Below are 19,808 nucleotides of genomic sequence, written 5' to 3'. Positions count from 1 at the left end.
CTCATGCTTACCACTTTTTTTTCTCCTGTCTTTTGTTCAATCGATTCTTATGAGGCTAGGGAATTTGCCCCATGAAAGCGCCACATACAAGTGGCACAAAGAGCAAATCAGAAAAACAAAAAAAAAAGATTAATTAGTCAAGCAGTAATGTGCATTTAAAACAGCATATCTAAACCATTTCATTGTGTTTTGTCAACTAGAGATTTTTTTTTAAAAAAAAAAAGGCAAAACGCACATTATTTTACGTCCAAATGCCACATATCATTTGTTATACCAGCACTACAATCTGCTTAATACACAGTGCAAAGTATTCTGAAGATCACACATTCCTTCACCATCACAACTGTGTCTCTCTGACCTTTAAACCCCCGCCATCATGTTAACAGTAAAGAATTTGTTGACATTTGAAGCATGCAAAGCTTTATCTCACTCTTTTTTTAAAAACAAACTGGCTGTCCTGTCACATCATGCTCTGTTGTCTCAGCCGTATAGCTCAGGAGACGCCAGTTTACGCCTTACTTCTGGGTAACCCTAAACTCAACCTTCGTGCGGATAACATCAGCAGACCCTATAGGAATGAACAGGGCAAGTCCAGACATCAGCCGCTACCCATGAGCTGCCACTCTCCGGTGTATGAACAGCAGGAGGTTTAAGCAGACGGCTTTTTTAGAAAAAGTCTCAGTTTGTACATGAAAGTGTTTGGACAGTAAAGTATGAGCAAACAAGCGGAGATTGATTGCGAAACATTAGCTAAAGCCTGAAGACGCATAGCTGTGTAATGCTGGGATGACAGAGTGAAAGGAAGAATGAACACACTGTTGTATTCATGCAGACAATCGGGAACGTTCCTGTTCATTCACGTTATGTCAGCAAATGTACGCAAATGATGCTTTTGTCTGGAGTGCTGTAAACTTACCTGTACATGTTGAACTCTGTCGCAGATGTGCATTCCTTTAACTTAACCTCAGTGGCCCTTATGTTGTTTAATTCCAACTGCATCTGTACAAGTAAATGGCCCGCGATATAAAGCCAAAGCGCACAATTTATGTGCTGACACTGTGCAGTCCGATTGTGAATCCACAAGTTGAGTGCTTACACTGTATATGTAAAATGGACAATAAAACAGCCCCTGTTAGACCGTTCTGGTTATTGACAATTGGTAATAAATATTTGTTTGAAAGCTCCGGAGCTGCAGGACGATAAAAGTTTGTTTGCTAGTGGAGGTACGGTTCACAGAAATGTAGAAACAGAGGTCCCTAAAAGAGCTTAAAAGTCAGTTTCTGCAAAAACGGGTCAGTCCATGTTATAATTCACTTTCTCTCTAAGTCTGTCATGCAACAAACAGCATCAGCACACTCACTGGGTATAAATTATGTGATGACTGAGTGAGAAAAAGGAGCTGAACTTGTGGAATTAATTAATAGATCTACTTAAACTGTGCAGGAGCCAGACGACGGCTGACCAACCTTGAAATTTGTCTGTTCAGGGCGCCCGTTAGCTCACCTGGTAAAGCCCAGGAGCACGGCACACTGGAATAAATGAGTAGGGCGGAGTCCAGTTGCCCGAATCAGCTGAGACTCTGGTTGACTCAGGTTCCGGCCGCGGACACTGCCAACTCTGTGCAGACACACACTCACAAACTCACACAGGTTGTGTCTCAGTGGATGTAAGATGATGAGGTGATCAAGTAGCTCTGATACTGTGAAACCAGGGTTTCAGCTCATTGTTCTCATTTGTCTTTGTTCTCTGTGGGAGAATGTGGCCCTGTGTGTGTGTTTGTGTGTGTGATTGTACTTGTATATTTTTAAGGACCAGTTTTTAGGGAAATGAGGACACATTTACCACTTTTTTTACATTTTGTTTGAGGGTTTTGACTTAAGCTTTTAGTGTTAATCTTAGTAATAATTTTAGGGACTGGGTAAAATCCCAACACGTTTAGACTGTGTCTACTCATGCAGGATTATTTGTGTCTACACGTCCAAATGCACTCACGTGTCCTGCTCTGGGTGTGTTTATTTACCTCTCATAATTTGTCATTGTGTGCATATGCGGTCATTTTTCCTGTATTATCAGATGTCTGCTCTGAGGGTTGAGCGCTCTCCCTCGGGCGCTGACTTAGCATGTTTGCCCATTTCATCCTTCACTTGTGTGGACAGAGTCAATATTTCTCAGATACAAGCATGATTATTTCCCAAAACAATGCATCTAGGGCCAATAAAAATCTGAGGCAGACCACTCTGATTGAATAATACCCGAAGGGGTATTAATGCCTTAACAAAAGGAGGACAATAGAGCAAAAAAATAAGAGTAACACGATACAAAGATCGGAGCTAAGAGAGCACAACACCTCCAGCATCGTCTTTTGTCATTCTCTGTTTCATTTTCCTCATTTTTTTAAAGCATACATTTGCTTTAAAAAAAAATGCAAAAACATTGTGCTCCTAAAACTGCATAAAGTTCTCACCCTTTTTGTTTCTTTGAGCTTGTTGCTCTGTTTTGCATTTAATTTAGAGTATCATTAGTGCTCAAAATTACTTGTTATGTGTCTATTTTTAGCTGTTTCTTCTTAATTCTCTTTGCCAAAAGTTTCACTTTAACCCCTTTCTCTTTTTTGGCCTCCCTCCATTTCTTTTCTCTTTTCCCCCTTTCTTGCTCCCTCCATTAGCCCAAATTTCAGTGTTTCCCGGCTCACTTTCTCCCTCTCTTGCCCTCCTTCTGTCACTGTGATTAGAGGAGTTGAGGTGATCAGAGGGAAGAAAGCAGGACCAGCACCACTGACCTTTCCCCTCCTTCCTCCCTCTCTCTCTACCTTCTGCTTTGTGCCAAGTTCTCTTTCTCCTTGTTGTGTGTTTTCCTCTTTTTCATGCCATGTTTTCTGTTGAGTAGTAGTAGTAATTGTAGTAGGAGTAGCTTGGTACTTGGCAACAGTGGTGGAGGAAGTATTTAGATAATTTACTCAAGTAAAAGTACTAATAAACCAGATACTGGTTCAAATACCACACTGTGAAAATACTCAACTGTAAGTAAAAGCCCTACAATAAAATTTTAGGTAAAAGTCTGCAAGTATAATCAGCAAAATGTAATAAGTAAAAGTACTTATTGTGAAGTAAAAATGTTCCAGGACAGTGTTTTTCAATTATATATGATGATTTTGGATTCATGTTTGTTGCATTTTACTGCTGTAAATGTTTAAGACTGTGCTAATATTAACCCCTTTATAGACTGTTATGTAATTTAACCCTTTAACACCCGGACTGACATCAGTTTTTTTAACCCTCTGAAACTGAAAAAAGCAGATTCCTGGACAACAAACATTGACCAAAGTGCTTCACAAGGACATAACATAAAACAGAGCTGTGATCAAATAAAAACACAGGAAATGAACACATAAAAACTGCCATTTATTGGAGAAAGTAAGTAATTAGAGTCAATAAGAGCATACAACATCATGACAAAATTACGACTGAAAAATTGCATTGCACAAACATGAACAAAAAAATACAGGTAGAGTCAGGCAGTGTTGTTGGGCACGTCAACACAATGATGGTTAAAAGACTAAAGAAAATACGTTCATCACTGGTTGGCTTCCCCTTTTCTACTTATACTGTTTACTGTATGTTCACCATAGTATTTGCAAAATTGTAATTTCCTGACATGATTGTATTTATGAAAGGAATTTTCAGTATTTCCTTTAAAGAAATGATCTGCAGACAGAGGGAAGAAATGCAGCAATTAGTTTGAAAAAAGTAGTCCCATTCTAACTTAATCTAATCTAATATGACATATTTGCCATACATAACCATAATAATGCTACATGAAAAGACATCAAGTATTGTAGCATAACTTAGTACTCTGCAGGGTTTTCCTATCAATCATCACCTTATTGACCTTCTTTAAGTGAATATTTCTCAGATGCTTTCACACCAGTCTTTCCCAGGCTCTTATTGTATCAGACTGAGACCCAGACGAGACCAGCAGATGACTACTTACAGGGGTCCTCGAGGGTCCTTGACCTCGATTATTGTGGATATGAACACTCGCAAACTGTGGTCATATGAACTAATACAGCCTGCACTTTCTCCTCATCCACCCCTGTCCTCTGGACCTCCATCACTCCCCCAGTTGACACCCTTTTGTCCCCCCTCCCCTCCTGTCCCCCTCTCCTCCATGTCTCTCCCCCCCTCCAGCACCCTTTCATCCACTAATCACATTGAAATGCCAGCCATGACCCCAGAGTTTGACCCCAAAAGCCCCCCAAACTATGAAATCATATGAGACATTTGCTCCTTAATTAACAGGGAGATATTCATTTATCTTTTGTTTATGATCGTGTTTTGTGCAGGGGGAGTCTAGATTTGCACACAGCAACCAAACAAATACATAAATATATTGAAGATAAATAAGAGAATACAAATATTTCTGTAGTCCATCAAGTGAATAGAGGACATTTCAAAGTCCTAAGAGCCTCATATATATGAGCTTATGCCACTCATACGTCAGCTTATAAAAGCCCTCTCTGTGCTGCTTATACCCTCTAAAAGCACTGCGTGATGTTTAGTAGATATCTCAGGAATGCCACCCTGAACACAGAAAGGTTAATCTGCAGTTCACTTGGAGTTTATGAACTGTGTTGAGTTTGTTTACTGTGCGTAAGATGGGATGTATGAGAATGTAAAACTGGCGAAATGGAAGGAAACTGCGAAATTTAGAATGAAAATATGCCTCGAAAATGGATCTTAAACAAGTAAATACTTTGGCACATAGTCCACGTGCTGCATGTCTCCAGGACAATAGAGTGAGACCAACTGGTAGCATTGTTGTAATTTCTCACCTTATTTTTTAATCATAAAAATATATCCTTTTAATAAAACACAGTTTCAGGCTCTGATATTGGGAAAAGTACAAATATTTTGACAAAAATATTCTAATCCTGTTTAAAATCCACATACTGACTACATACAGTATTTCCATGACAATTAAGCAAACTTAAGCCAGACTATAAGAAAAAATCCAATGGACTGTAGTTCGTTTTAAAGTTTAGTTTGTTTTAAAAAGACTGGAAAATAACCAACATTTTTCGAGTGTTGTTGTTGTTGTGAGTGTAAAGACACCTTTGTTCTGAAGCTTTTAATCATATCACATGACATAAGTTATCTCACTTGTCATGTATTGTAGGTGCCATAATTTCCATTACACATTCCTGGTCCATTTTGGCTTAAACGTTGTCTTTTTAAGATCATTCTTGACTTTGGAATCAACAATTCTCAGTCAGTTATCCGGTATTTTACAATAATTATGTAAAATTGCTTGTTTTTGCACTTCAGTTCACAGGTCAGTCAAAGAGTTTGGGCGAGACCCTTTTGTCTTTTTCCTTTGTTTAACATTTTTGTGTTGATCTAAATTAAATTAACTAAATTATTAATTTTTTTCTTCTTCTTTTGAGTTTTCATTCAAACACCATCATCATCACCTCCTATGTGACATTTAGTTCATCCACTTAATTAAAACATGCAATAGCTTGTTCCTCGTCAAAGATGAAGCCTCTCGCTCCTGGTCGCCCTGACTGGGAAAACAAACGTCCCCCAGGTCACCAAAGTAACATTATGAAAGGAGTCATGTAGAGTCCTAAAGGGCTTCCCCGGGGCTGCTGCTGCTGGTATCACTGCATCTATTCTTTGGTTAGTGACCTGTCTCTGGTTGTAGTTAAGGCTGGTTTGTGTCTCTGTTACTAATGAAAGAGAAGAGCTGGAGGGATCAGAGCGCGGTCACACACCGAGTCAGAAACCCCAGAAAAGAAAGGCACGAGGGGAGACAAATAAAGGCTGTAAACACAAAAAGAAACCTGATAGCACATGTTGTGTTTGATACATAATTAGATCTGCCCTTTAAAGGCGCACTTTTTCAATCAGCACTGACTGGATTTGGATCTTTCCTAAATCCTGTTTAAATCCCTGCAAATCTGCCAACTTCTTACTGATGCAGCTATTCCTAACATCCACATGACTGATGGAGCTGTTACCTGAGTCTCTACGTGCTTTTCTGCCCCTGTTTTTATATCTCTTTGTTTGATTTGTTTTTATACATGAAGGGGTTTGAAAAGGAGACTCTACCACACAGACACTCATCTTGTTTTGCTCGGGGGCCACTTTTGCAAAATGACAGGAGGCCAAGGGCCAGTTGCAGCAGCTCATATATGTTGCTAGGGTGATTCTAGGATTTTAGGAAACATTAGAAGTTTAGGATATTTGTAGAATTTTAGGATGTTTTTAGGATTTTAGGACATTTGTAGAATTTTGGGATGTTTTTAGGATTTTAGGATGTTTCTAGGATATTAGGACGTTTCCAGAATTTTTAGGATGTTTCTAGGACTTTGGAACATTTCCAGGATTGGAGGACATTTCTTGGTTTTTAGGACATTTCCAGGATTTTAAAACGTTTGTAGGATTTTAGGAGGTTTCTTTGATTTTAGGACGTTTCTAGGATTAGGACATAAGGGGCTAAGCTAGGACCTCTGTTAGAGGGTGTGGGGGAATCCGCCACTGGCACTTTTTTGATAAACAAGTTCTATTTTGATGCTAGTTTATGCACTTTGGCACCTTATGTGTGCTAAAAGTACAGAAACCATTCCCAGTGTGAATCTTTATGTTTATTATGAATTAGAAAATAGGGGGCTGCATGGCACCCCATTGACAGTCAGATTTGGTCCGCGGGCCGTAAGTTGTGTGTCACTGCTCTACTATTTTGCAGCACTGTTCCCTACAACTTTAGGCTCACACAGTTACATTCTGCTGCTGTAGTTTGGTGGTGACATGACGTGCGTGAATTTTGAACCCCAAAACGCCTGGTCGTGATAAGCAATTCGCTTTATATATTTCCAAATCACTGTTTGTAATGTCTGTCTCTTTTTATTTCTGCAGGGTACTGGGAAGTTTGACGAGCCATGTGCAGGCCTGGACTGTAGCGGGGGATGCAGATGCAACCCAGAGAAAGGCAGCAGGGTGAGTCATGTCTCATCTGTATGGAGCTGTCTCAGCTCTTATGCAGTAAAATCAATTTTCATGTTTCTAATACCCCCAAAAGAGCCTGCAGCACATAACCATCAAGACACAAACATTTTCTACTGTCTCTATTAGTTCCAATTATGGCTTTTCCACTTTTTGTCACAAAGAACACTATTTTAGCTCCTAAACTACCAAAGACACAGCGAGGTACTAAATTTTACTTCACCTACAAAATGTCCATTGTGTTACCTTGAATTTGTGAAGAAAACAAATCAATACTATTATATTATTATTATTATATAAATCAATATTTTCTTATCATCTTCACGTTTTAATTAGTCATAAACAGATTACCTGTTTGTGCCCTCCAGCTGTTTTTGCTCATATTAATTGGATGATATTTATTGCAGAGGTCAGTGGTTTGTGGTTTGGAAAGTATATATACAAGCCAACAAATTGTAAGAATTGCATTTATTTCAGTTGAACTTCCAATAAAAAAAAGGAAACTAAATTGCGGAAACATTGGCTTTATTAGGAAACTGTGACCTAAGGGCTCCATTTTCCATTTTGCTTTATCTCTTTCCATCACATAGCTACACACATCAACACCCACAGACACGTCACCATAGTTCATATATCAAAGTCAGCTTTGTGTCAGTCAGAGTTATACATGTTTTAACAGTCTTTATCTATATAGTCTGTATTGTGATTTCTTCGGGTGAGGAATCAGGCAAAAAAAAGGGTATCTTTAGGCGAGGAACTCATTTTCTTGTCATTGTTACCATGAAATCAACATCAATTGTCATGTGTTACCGATGACATTCAGGCAGTGTTGACAGAGTGTGAGGTGAACAGCTCGTAGATGAAAGACTGTACATATTTTAAGATTTAAATAGGCTCTTTTTGCAGTTTTGCAGAGATTGACTTTCTGCCTGTCAGCTGTTTACACTTCAGTAACGACAAGCGAGGAGCTCAACTTATGATTTATGACTTTGGGTGACAGTTAAGAGGAAAGTTTTGTGTGCGTTTTTACACGTAAGTATAAACCTGCTGGCTTCATATAAATTCCAACACATTAACAAGCCCCTTTAAGTGCTTCAGCATTATCAGGTCAGAGGGGTGAATGCTGTAATGATGTAAGTGGAAGGAGTTCTCTTTATATTATAGAGAAATAATTTTTCAAAGACATCTTTAAACGTGCTCCGACAGCAAGAACAGATTATAAAACCTGTTGATTTTAGTCATCAGAAAAAAGATTATTTGATGTTAATTTTATCTAATTCTTGAGCATTTTATGGCTGAATTTCAAAATAAGAGTATTCAAAAGGAGAAGTTTGGTTTCAATAGTACTCGAATATTATTTATTTATTATTTATTTAATGTATGTAATAATAAATGATGCTCTCTCTGCTTGACATGAGTCCAACAAAAGAATAATCTCCAACCAGAAATCGCAAAACTAAATAAAATAAAATAAAGTATAATATATTTAAAAAATATAATTTTGGTCGCCAAAAAGATAAGTACTATTATTATTTTTGTTAGTTTAAAAGTGTCCTTTGCTTCCCTATAGGTTTAACTTGTGTTCAGTTGTAGTGACCTTTGATAATAACCATAAAATAACATCATGTTGCTTGTAAATCCAAATATTAAAGATTATTTTATATAAGAGAGGAGGCGCTTGAACTGAATTACAATATTTATAGAGTTCAGACAATCAGATTTGTTAGGTCAGTCTTTATGTGGCCTGAGAGTCAAACCAAGGACAAAAAGGTATAATAAAAATCCCTCATTAAAGTGCTGTGTATACATTTTAATCCTGCAGTGTAATTTCCACTCCTATTTTTGTCCCCTTAATGGAATCCATGTTATTTTTACAGCCAGTCATCTCTTAAAAATAGATGCTAGATGATTGAACATCAATCACAAGTTAAGAATTAGATGAGACACTACAAAGTAGCGTTGTACAGTGAAAATTATGGCTTTTAATGCGGTTATTTTTAGCTGAAAGTTGGTCCTATATAATGTAAAGCTTACAGTTTCTGTTGATGAAACACAAAAGTACAAACATCATGCAGAAGGTTGAATTTCAGCAGGTGACTATCTGGTCTTCCACTCCTTCCTTTGGCTTTGTTAAACAAATTATCACTTTATGATATAATCACAAAAGTCCTTGGTGTATGAAAATTATTTGGATAATAAAACAGTACAAAACAAACCCAGGCTGAGAACTCTGTGCATGTTCACATCTTGCTAAAACCAGACTAACTGCAAGCTTCACACTGTAGCTTGGTCTCTTTCAGCCTGTATCTAAACAACAATTACTGTCTGACACAGAAGCCTACACTTACTGCCTGCCTACTGTACACTAGTTTAGGTAAATAACATAGTGACGGCAGCCGCATTACACACAGGTACCTGTAGGTAAATGATACAGCTCAGGTAATACCACCTGCCCCCCGTACAGGCCTTCTGCTAGGCCTAAATGACAGCGCCACCGCTGTATTACCCTCTTTAACTGAGACGTTTAAGTCATAAGGTGCTTATTTGTCTCTTTTCAGTTTTACTTTTGTACTTACAGGTCAAAGTGGTGAGGCGTGTTCCCGATCATAGCTGTTAACAGCCCTGAAGTTTACAGGTGGAAAGTAGATTGAACACAACAGCGACTCGGGGCTTGAGGATACAAATATCCTCTTTATCTAGTACCTAAAACATAAAATATTAATTGCAGTTCTTAGTTTCAGAGAAGGATAAACATGAATTCACTCTACATTAAAAAATGGGTGTTAATTTTACAAGAAAGTGGGAGTCAATGGCGGATTTGTGGTCTGTAGAAATAAGCTGAGCACTCTGTTTGGCAGAAAAAAACATTTATTCAAAAATATAATATTCATTATGCAATCAAGTTTTAGAAATCCCTCTACTATTTTCCTTTTTTGTGAATTATTGGATAGTTTATGTCTAAAGCATATTTAAATTAAACAATCCGAGGGGAAAATTTAACACATTTTTGTTGGACACATACAAGCAGAAGCAGTGTTGCAATTTTAATAAATTAACTTCAGAAATTTAGTAAACTGCTGAACAATTTGCAATCATGTCTAAACCAGCAGCCATCCTAAACTTTAATAGACATCAGACATAAAACGTTCCCCTTTAGAAATGAGTTTTTTGTAATTTTTTAAAAACATTTCCTTTCCATTTCAAAGTGAGGAAAGTTCAGCTATTTTGTAACAGCAGCTTGCCTCACATTTTCCTCAGACATGCTTTTTGTGAGATACAACATAGAACAATGTCAGAGGATACATTAATTTAGTGAGCCAAATATTCTCCTGTGATCGTTTCTTCATATAGTTTCCTTTGGACCAGAATCAATAGGTTGCCTCATATACGACTCCAGAAGATGATCATTATCAAAGTTTGTAGGCATAAATTATGTTTGTGATATAATGCAGGATCTGTGCCGGCATGAAACTTTGGCACCTTTAACTAAAAAAATAACAACACAATCAATGAGATGAATCAACTCATGACTGACTGACAGTATAAATACTGTCACGTATGATTTTGAGGACGCTCTGTTGATCCCTGAGGGTGAACTTTCGTCTGTCGTGAACCAGAACAAATGATAGGGTTTATCAGAAGTTCATCTCTTAAAGAAATCAATCACAGACGCAGAAAGAGAACAGCATGTGCTGCACATGTACTGTTGATGGTTATTACAATGTACATATAATTTACTAACTAGAATCAAATGCAATAGTTTTTTATGTATGTCAATGCATATTTAAAAAGAAATGAAAGATAACACAAACATGTAGGATCTACGCTTATTTACTTATTTAATAAGATTTAAATGATAAGGTCTACTCTCTTATCAGTGCGTTCAATTTATAGCTTGGGCCAGCTGCTGGTTAGCTTAGCTTAGCATAAAGACTGGAAACAGGGGGAACAGCTAGCTTGGCTGTCTTCAAAAAACTATCAGCACCTCTAAAGCTTACTAATTTACTCTTCACATTTTGTTTCTTTAATTGGTACAAAAACTGAAGTTTGAAACATTCATTTGTAGTTTTACCCAAAGCAGTCCCTTCATGCTGTTTTCCCTGTTTCCTGTCATGATGCTAAGCTAAGCTAAGCTATCAATAGTTTTTATATTTACCGCACACACACAAGAGTGGTGTCGATCTTCTCATCTAAGTCTTAGCAAGAAAGCAAATATGAGTAGTCCCCCAAATTTTGAACTATTCCTTTAAAGAGCACACAAACAGTCAACAAACACTGAGATTGTTTTACTGTAGTAAAGGAAATATTAGGAATAAAATATAATGAAAACTTAACTGTTAATGGTTATGTTTCTGAAGCACAACGCTATGATGAATCTTAAAAAACAAGTAAAAATAATTTGTGTAATCAACAAAAAAGTGCAAGTGCACAAGAAAACTCAACTTTATCACCAAAAGTAAATGTGTAAAAGTAAAAGTGTTTTTCTCCACCCAGTATACTTACCTTATGCAACAAACACAAGTTTAACCACAAACAAAAAACTTTAAATTGTACTCAGGGATTTTTTTTTAATTTGGCTGAAACAGAGCATCATTAGAAAACTGTACATATTTAACAACAATTTTTACATAGTGCATCTTTTCCTCATTTTGGGCAGTTCTACCTGGCAAACAAACAAAAAATCTTCATATTTTCAGTGTTGGAACTGTTATTCGCCTTGTACAGATGTTTCAGCTCATATTTACCAACAACTGTGCCAATAACTCCAGAGGGCATTGCACACACCGGAAAATTATGACATGCTAAGACATAGAAATACTAACCCAAGATGTTTCCACCAGCCAATAAATGTGGCATGGAAACAAACATCCGGTAATAATGGGAGTAACAAACACACCTCTTGTCAACTGTGTCTATGTAAAAAGAATAGAAATTGTTTTAATCACTTTATCAGACAGAGATGCTTACTTTTCTTATGTGTAGCTTTTAAATCCCTGCTACTGCCTGAGTACGACCCTGCTCCCCTGGGTGATGTAGCGGTCAGATCCCAACGCAAACACAGAAAAAAGACACAATCCAGGCAGTGTGTTTGTCTTAGTTGGTTTTCATTATTATTAGCCAAAGGGCTTCAGTTTTACTTTGACTTAAAGTCCTGAGACTCTGAGAAAATACAGAGCACGAGTGTTTAAAGTCTTGTGTGTGTAAAGTTCGACTTTCCTGGCTTTAATATCTGTGTCATGCTGGATCCATTAGGTCCAATAACATCCGCTCCCATTGGGTAAACCCCCGCAGGTCAAAGGGCAGTGTAAGGGATGACAGGATGGTGTGTGTGTTTGTGTGTGTGTGTGTGTGTGTAAAAGCAGTTGTTAGGTCACATTTGAAGTTGCGAAGCAGAAAGGAAGTATGGGCTTTATTTAATTTTGCCAGACCTCCATCTGTGTCAATCAGAAACAGAGATTTCCTAATTTTGTCAAGCTGCCAACGAGGTCAGCTCAGCATTTTCTGTGTTACGCTGGAGTGAAATTCTTCACCCAGTCTTAGTGTTTCTGCTGCGATAACGTCTTCATGAATAAGTTATGTTTAATCGAATAACCACAAATTGACATACATTTTGGGCCAGGTAGCTTTGTTCCAGAAGAGGCTAGAAAGAATTTCAAAAATCTGATTTTCCGCTCTCAAACCATTGGAAATTAATTGATTTACTAGTGATGAAATGTCTAACTAAGTATATATACTTAAGTTTTGTACTGATGTACAATTCTGGCATACTTGTACTTAACATTTTATGTTACTTCATTCTTCTACTCCACTATAATTCAGATGAAAATATTAGTAATACTTTTTACTCCACTACTACATTTTACATTAAAAACACACAATATGCTTATATGATGTGGTGCAGTGCTACCAGTAGTACATAAAGTATCTAAAGTTGGCTCCACATTGATGAACTATAACATTTAAATGTACTTTCATGTATTTATTACTGATAAACAGATTGATATAATATTCAAATACTGTGAAATGAGCTATTCCATGCAATCAGCACTTTACCTTTTGATACTTTGAGTACAGTTTACCGTACTTTAACTTAAGTAACATTTTGAATTCAGAACTTTAACTTGTACTAGAGGCTTTTTAGACTGTGGTTTTTGCTTAAAGGTTCAGTGTGTAAGAAATTAAGGTGACAGATTGGAAGAAATTTGATGTTATTTGATAAGCATTGTTTTCTCAAGTATATAATCACTTGAAAATAAAAATCCTCGTATTCATCATCTCAGAACGAGCCGTTGATATTTAGTGTGTCCTTGTCCACAGCATCCGCCAACAGGCAAGTGGGAAAGTCCACTCAAATGTTTGTTGAGATTACCAGATTATTTCTTTATTATATAAATGAATCTGTTAATTTTTTGATTAATGAATTAATCTTTTGTCGAAAAATGTGAGAACATTTGCATATTTTGTCCAACCAACAGTACAAAATCCAAAATGTTTTTGCTTTACAACAATATAAAGCAGAGAAAGCTGAAAATTAAAGAAAAAAAAATTGGCTTTGCTGATTGATAAATGACTAAAAAACAATGAATCAGTTCATCACGTGTAAGAATGGAACAAACGCTGTGATTAGCTGAAACAGGTGTCTGCAAATCATAAAGTGTTGACATGAAGCCATTAGCAAAGGAAGTAAAGTATGTAAGTGTGACGGAGAGGGAGCGAGTCTCTCTCACACAGAGACGACAAAGGAAGGCAGGAATAACGGATGAATAGAGAGGAAAAGAGAGAGTTCAGCAGCCGCCTCCCTTTAAAATACGATGAGGGTAAAGTGATAGTGGATATGTGTCTCGGTGGGATGGGAAGATAAGAAAACAAGGGATGAAACCCCTCTGCTGGGGCCTCTCGATGAAAGACCGTCCCTGAATTCCTTTACTTTAATCCTATGGCAGGTAGAGAGGAAGAAAGACGGAGAGAGACAGAGAGACAGGTTGGCAGAATTCCTTTTATGTCAAACCAGATGAGAAGATGGAGCAAAAGATGGACTGACTGACCGAAATTTTTAAGTTTATACCCCAACAAACATTATAGAAGTAAATGTCGGCGGTGTACGTTTCTGCAAACTACAAATGTGTTACAGTTTTACATTTCATACGTGTCATATCAACATTTGTTGGTATTGACCAATCCGCAGTTTCAGCCAAAAAAATATATTTTACGTAACCTAACCAAGTGGTTTTGAAAAGTAAAAAAGTAAAGTATTTTGGCATTTTGATTGAGGAGAGAGATGTGAGAAAAAACATTTCACAAAATCCGAAATGAAAAGAGGTAGATGGAAACACAATTTATAGCCACGACATGAGTCTCAAAGTCAGACAGTTTTTAGGAGTCAGCGACACCATACGAACACCATGTTTTTGTCTCTGTCGCTACTGAATTTAGGCATGTTGTCAATAGTCCTTTAACCTTAATTCACAAAAAAACTTGAAGAAGGAGAAGAGAAGGGAATATTGTGGCGTGTAATAAGATGGAAGATCATGTATGTTTTGTCACACACACGGACGGAGGCTCAGATTGCACACAGATAATCAGTGCTGGCAGTAGCATGACCCTGAGACAAGCAAGAATGATGACTTTGATGTCTCTCTTCTTTATCTCATAATATACCTTCAACCTCTTTCTCTCTCTCTCTCTCTCTCCATGAATTCTCTTTTCTGTTGTGTTTGTGATAATGAAGGTTGTCTGAGTTTTGCTGCGCAAGTGCTTGTAATGTGTGCAAGTGCGTATTTTAAGTTGGTATGTGTCTAGTGATGTACCTACAGATCATACTAATGTACAGGACAGTCTTATCTTACACACACACACACACACACACACACACACACACACACACACACACACACACACCCTGGGCCCCTTCATGGCATTTTATCAGCCTCTCCCTCCCTTTTAAGGCAGGAGGCTAAATATGGTGGTGGTCTTTGTTTAGGCTCCATCGTAAAACACACACACACACACACACACACACACACACACACACAGACATACACACACAAATGTAAAATGGCGATAGAGCAGCCATTTTTCCCTTTTGTCTCAAAATGTCTTGACAAACAAAATCCCATCTCCTTGTCTTTTAATCTGGAATGATGGAAAGGATGCAATTTAGCTTTGAACTTTTCCTTTTAACACACACACACACACACACACACACACACACACACACACACACACCTGACCTTCACAGGAGGCTCGTCCCCTCACCAGGCACAGAGTTTAATCTAGGAAAGGTCAAAGGTCAGACCCAACACAAAAGCCATAGAGCAGAAGGTGAGGGGCACCAGGATTACAGACTCAGAGATAGACAGGTGTGTGTGTGTGTGTGTGTGTGTGTGTGTGTGTGTTGGTGTGTTGAATAGTCTTCAAGGTGCTTTCACACACTCTTTTTGTCCTTTTTTCTCGCCTTTTTCATCACTCTCAGCTTCTTATTTGATGGCTTTGAACACTGTGACTTTTTATTATCAGACATAAAATAACAAAAGACAGAAAAGCAGAGAAAAAGAGGATGAAAAAGTGTCAGTGTGTTGCTCAGTTTGTTTCATGTTTACTGTAAAAGTTTAAAGTAAAATCAGAACAAAACAGACAAGAGAAGAAGAAAGTCATTTTTGAGGCAGACCTTTGCTGCTGCATCATGTCAGTTTCCAGTGCGCAGTATTGCCCTCACATGGCTGCTTTAGGAACTGCTATAAACCAGAATTAAACTTCAAGCAGCAACTTGTACCTGTATTTTCAGAGAAAGTTTGAGATAGTAGAAGTATTATATAGTAGTAGTAGATTTTAAACTGCATAGTGACAGTAGCTTTTATACTATACTACCACTTGGGGATGACCAAATAATAGTAAATTAGAGAGATAAATAATAGAGATTTTTTTCTCATCAGAAAATGTATCTGCAGAACAAATATTTTTAATTTAATGGTGTTATAAAACATAGATATTTTGCATAAAAATGTACACAAATAATGCATTTGAAAAACTTCCATTTGTCAACGACAGTATATTGTTGGTACAATCTTGTGGAGCAGTAACACACAGCTATAAAGTGTAGTTGCACACATAAATATTAGACATTTAGCCCCCAAAAGTTCATTATTAAGTTCATTATACATAATTAAGAGGATTAACATTAAGTGGTCTTATTAATATAAAACTCCCACTATACTGCTTTAAACATGTTTTGTCATTTAAGATATAGATTAAAATGTTATAAAGTTTTGAAGTACTAGTACTTTGTATGACAGAATCTTATGGAAAAGTACCAGGAAGTTACATTTTTGCTCTGTTTTGGGCATTTAAGTGATGTTTTTATTTACCTCATCTTAATTGCAGTCTTATCCACTGATAGCATGAGACTGTAGAATAAAGGTAAATGACAAATGCCAGAGGCAAAGGTGCTTCTGGGTTCTCCTCTTCTGCTGTCTTCTCTGCAGGAATCAGACACCTTCTGGGTGATCTAATGTCTGCGCACACACACACACACACACACACACACACACACACACACACAAACACACTTATACAAAGGGCAGGAATGTACAAAACTGGTTATTACAGATTTTATAGGCTCTTGTGATTTGATGCGATGATGACGGCACAGTTATTTATGACATTTCCACTCAACACACACACACACACACACACACACACACACACACACACACACACATCCAAACTATCATTTATTGCATTTTTTTCTTTTCAGCAGAGTCGCCCCACCCTGCTCGTTATTGAAGGTTAAAGTGAAACGCTGTTAAACATGTGGATGCTCATCACCTTTAAAAAGGACAAAAGTACTTAGGGGTGTGTAATTATGTTCATGTGTGTGGTTTGGATAAAATCTCTCATATGCTGGTTTATTTAAAGATAAACACAATTAAAAGTGAACACGAGTGAACAGATGCTTTTGATCTTGACCCTCAGTGTGTAGTCGGAGGGGCCTCACCTGCAGGTTGGGTGGGCGTCAGATTATATCAGGAGGGAGTACAGCTGCTTCTATTTGCTGTATTTTCTCTCTCTGGATTATTTTTTGAAGGAGCAGAGAGAGGAGATAGAGTAGAGAGGAAGAGTCCCTTACTGCTGATGCAGACACACACACAGAAAAAATGCACGAGTATTAACAAACTCATACCCAGCTAAACACAGCTGGATTTTCACACACTTCACCTCTTCTGTCGTGCAGAAAATGTGACGACGTCTCTTTCCTCTGGTGTAAACACAGCGAGGCGAAGCTGACAGCTGCATATTTTAATCGCCTTGATGGATCAAATCTGAAACACGTTTTTGTCATTTAGTTTGTCATATTTCAAATTCTTGGTGTTTTTGCAGTCAACAGACTTCAGAGCTGTTGTAAACGAAAGTTCGACCCAGATAGGATTCTGACGGTTCTGATGTTTGCAGGTTGAGGTTGATCAGCAGCGTGGCTTTTGTTCTGATAGTCACAGCTTTGAAAATATACCATTTCAGTAATAACACTTTATTAAAAATGTTCTGAAACTTGATTTGGAGCACCTTAGAGCAATGAAACTCTGAAACTAGGGCTTCTCAAACTTAATATTCAAAGGTCCGAATCTGATTTTTATTCAAGGTCTGGAACGTTTGGTGAGAAGCAAATGACTGTTATTAAACTTACCTCACCGCATTTGCAACATAATGAATACTGACAGAAGATGCCTAAGTTTTGCTTTTCATACACGCATGACAAAACGTGAACACCCAATAGATATTGTTAAAAATTTGCAAATTTTGAATTAATTTAATAACCAAAGGTCAGTACTGGAAAATCGAATCTAATCATTCGATAGTGATAACTGTGCAGAGAATCTGATAGTATCATTTGTGAGTAAAAAAAATACACAGATGTCTTTATATCTTTCCCAACACCTCCTGCTGTGTTTTCTTCTTATGATATAAAGAGGTTTGTTCATCACTTGCAATTTGCCTCATGTGACCTCTTTGCTGTTTTTGCTCCATATGGGATGTTTCTTTCAGCACTTTATCTATTCACTCCCCCTGCTGCCGCTCTCTTTTTAGTCATTTATAAGCTAATGAAGAGTCTAGTTTGGACATAAGTTTAGTTTCTTTAACAAAGGGATATTTTATCCATAATTTAGCTTTACTTTATTATTCCCAGCACCAGTCTAGTGGAGATGTTGCAACATCAACTTTACAACCCAAATTAAGTATTTATACATGAATTTTCCCTGTATTCGTCCTCCATTTACCTCAGCGTAATCCCCCCCTGAGAGCCAAACAGTTTGTAATTGAGTGCATTACCATTTATACCAAACAACTTTGTCTGCATTACCTTCAACAGGCACATCTGTACATTGGGCTTTAAAGCTTTAAACAAGCCATACATGGCAATTACATCTGTTGTTTGTGCTCACAGTCTCCTCAGGCAAATTTTTCTCTTCAGTCCCAATTACACCATTTAGTTAAAGGTTTTAAGACTGTGGAGTAAATATACTGTGTGCTATATTTATGGCTTTCCAAACAGCTCATCCTGAGCAAAGTTTTGTTGGAAACTGTACTTTTTAGTTGAAAAAAAAGGTATCTCACTCGTTTAGGCTCATAATGTTTTGCTTTCAAATAACTAAAAGACAAATTAAAAAATAAGTTTCGTTGCTGTCTTTTTACCCATCCTCCTCGTACTGTGGCTCACTTCCTCCTGACAGCTGAGAAAACACCAAAACTTAATGACATCATCACCGTGGGACAGCTCGTCCCGCTGACTGCTAATGGGGTTTTTATTGGAGGGGAAAGCACCTGGATGAAAGAGAGAACAGGTTGTTTGTTTAACAGCAGCCATCACTACAAACAGATGAGTCAAGGGTGCAAAGGAGGGGTGGGAATCAGTCTGAGGGAGAAAGAAAGGAGAGAAAACTGCTGGGAGACCCAACATGTGGACTTAATGACTGTCTCTCTGTCACATTTAAGGATAGTTTGAAAAGAAATGGATTTATAGTTGATGTGACATTTGACATTCTTCAACAGTTCAGAAAAGTGGTGATATAATCAGATTTTTGCATTTTGAGATTAGGTTCATAAGCTGTTAATCAGCTGATTAAATCCTTGATTAATCAGGTCAGTCTGCTATTTCAGGGGTCAGTACACAATGCACCCGGCCCCGATGGCTGCGGGTGCTGGGCACACACGCTTAAGTTCCGACCCTCACCTATGGTCCTCAGTTTTTTGTGGTGACCGAAAGATTGAGATCGTGGATACAACGAACAAAATGAGTTTCGTCCATGGAGTGTCTGGGCTCAGCCTTAGCAATAGGGTGAGTAGCTCAGACATGTGGAGGGAGCTGAGCGTAGAGCCGCTGCTCCTTCATGTCGAAAGGGGCCAGTTGAGGTAATTTGGGCAGCAGATCAGGATGCCTCCTGGATTTTCTGTGCATGTTCAACTGGTAGGAGGACCCAGAACACACTGGAGGGTTCACATATCTCATCTTGCCTGGGAACACCTCGGGAACCCCCACAAGGAGCTGGAAAGCCTTATTTGGAAGAGGGACATTTGGAGTGCTTTGTGCAGCCTACTGCCCCCATGACCCGGCCCAAGATAAGCAGATCAATATGGATGGATTAATCAGATCATTGTTTCTTTAAAATTTTTGAAAATAGATGCCCAGAAACAGGGCTGACATTTGGCCACCAAAATTCAGTTTACTGGAACCAGTGAATGTTTGTTATTTTTCCATGGAAATGGAGGCAAGTCTTAAATTGTCAATCACTCCAGTGACTCAACACTATG

The 19,808-nt window shown here is 37.9% G+C and overlaps 1 protein-coding gene across 4 annotated transcripts in view; it reads left to right on the top strand.

Moving 5' to 3' along the window:
• The window catches only part of col4a6 (collagen, type IV, alpha 6), a 135,805-nt gene that overhangs the window by 70,833 nt on the left and 45,164 nt on the right, over window positions 1–19,808 (top strand). For all 4 annotated transcript variants that reach the window (XM_088073210.1, XM_088073209.1, XM_088073207.1 and 1 more), the window contains exon 4: window positions 6,918–6,998. In XM_088073210.1, the coding sequence (XP_087929336.1) occupies window positions 6,918–6,998 (81 nt within the window). The remainder of the gene's footprint in view (window positions 1–6,917; window positions 6,999–19,808) is intronic.

The sequence above is a fragment of the Plectropomus leopardus genome, chromosome 23 (genome assembly GCF_026936395.1).
Source record: "Plectropomus leopardus strain MGB_pleo_1.0 chromosome 23, ASM2693639v1, whole genome shotgun sequence".
Lineage (NCBI taxonomy): Eukaryota > Metazoa > Chordata > Actinopteri > Perciformes > Serranidae > Plectropomus > Plectropomus leopardus.
This window is presented reverse-complemented; position numbering and strand designations above follow the sequence as displayed.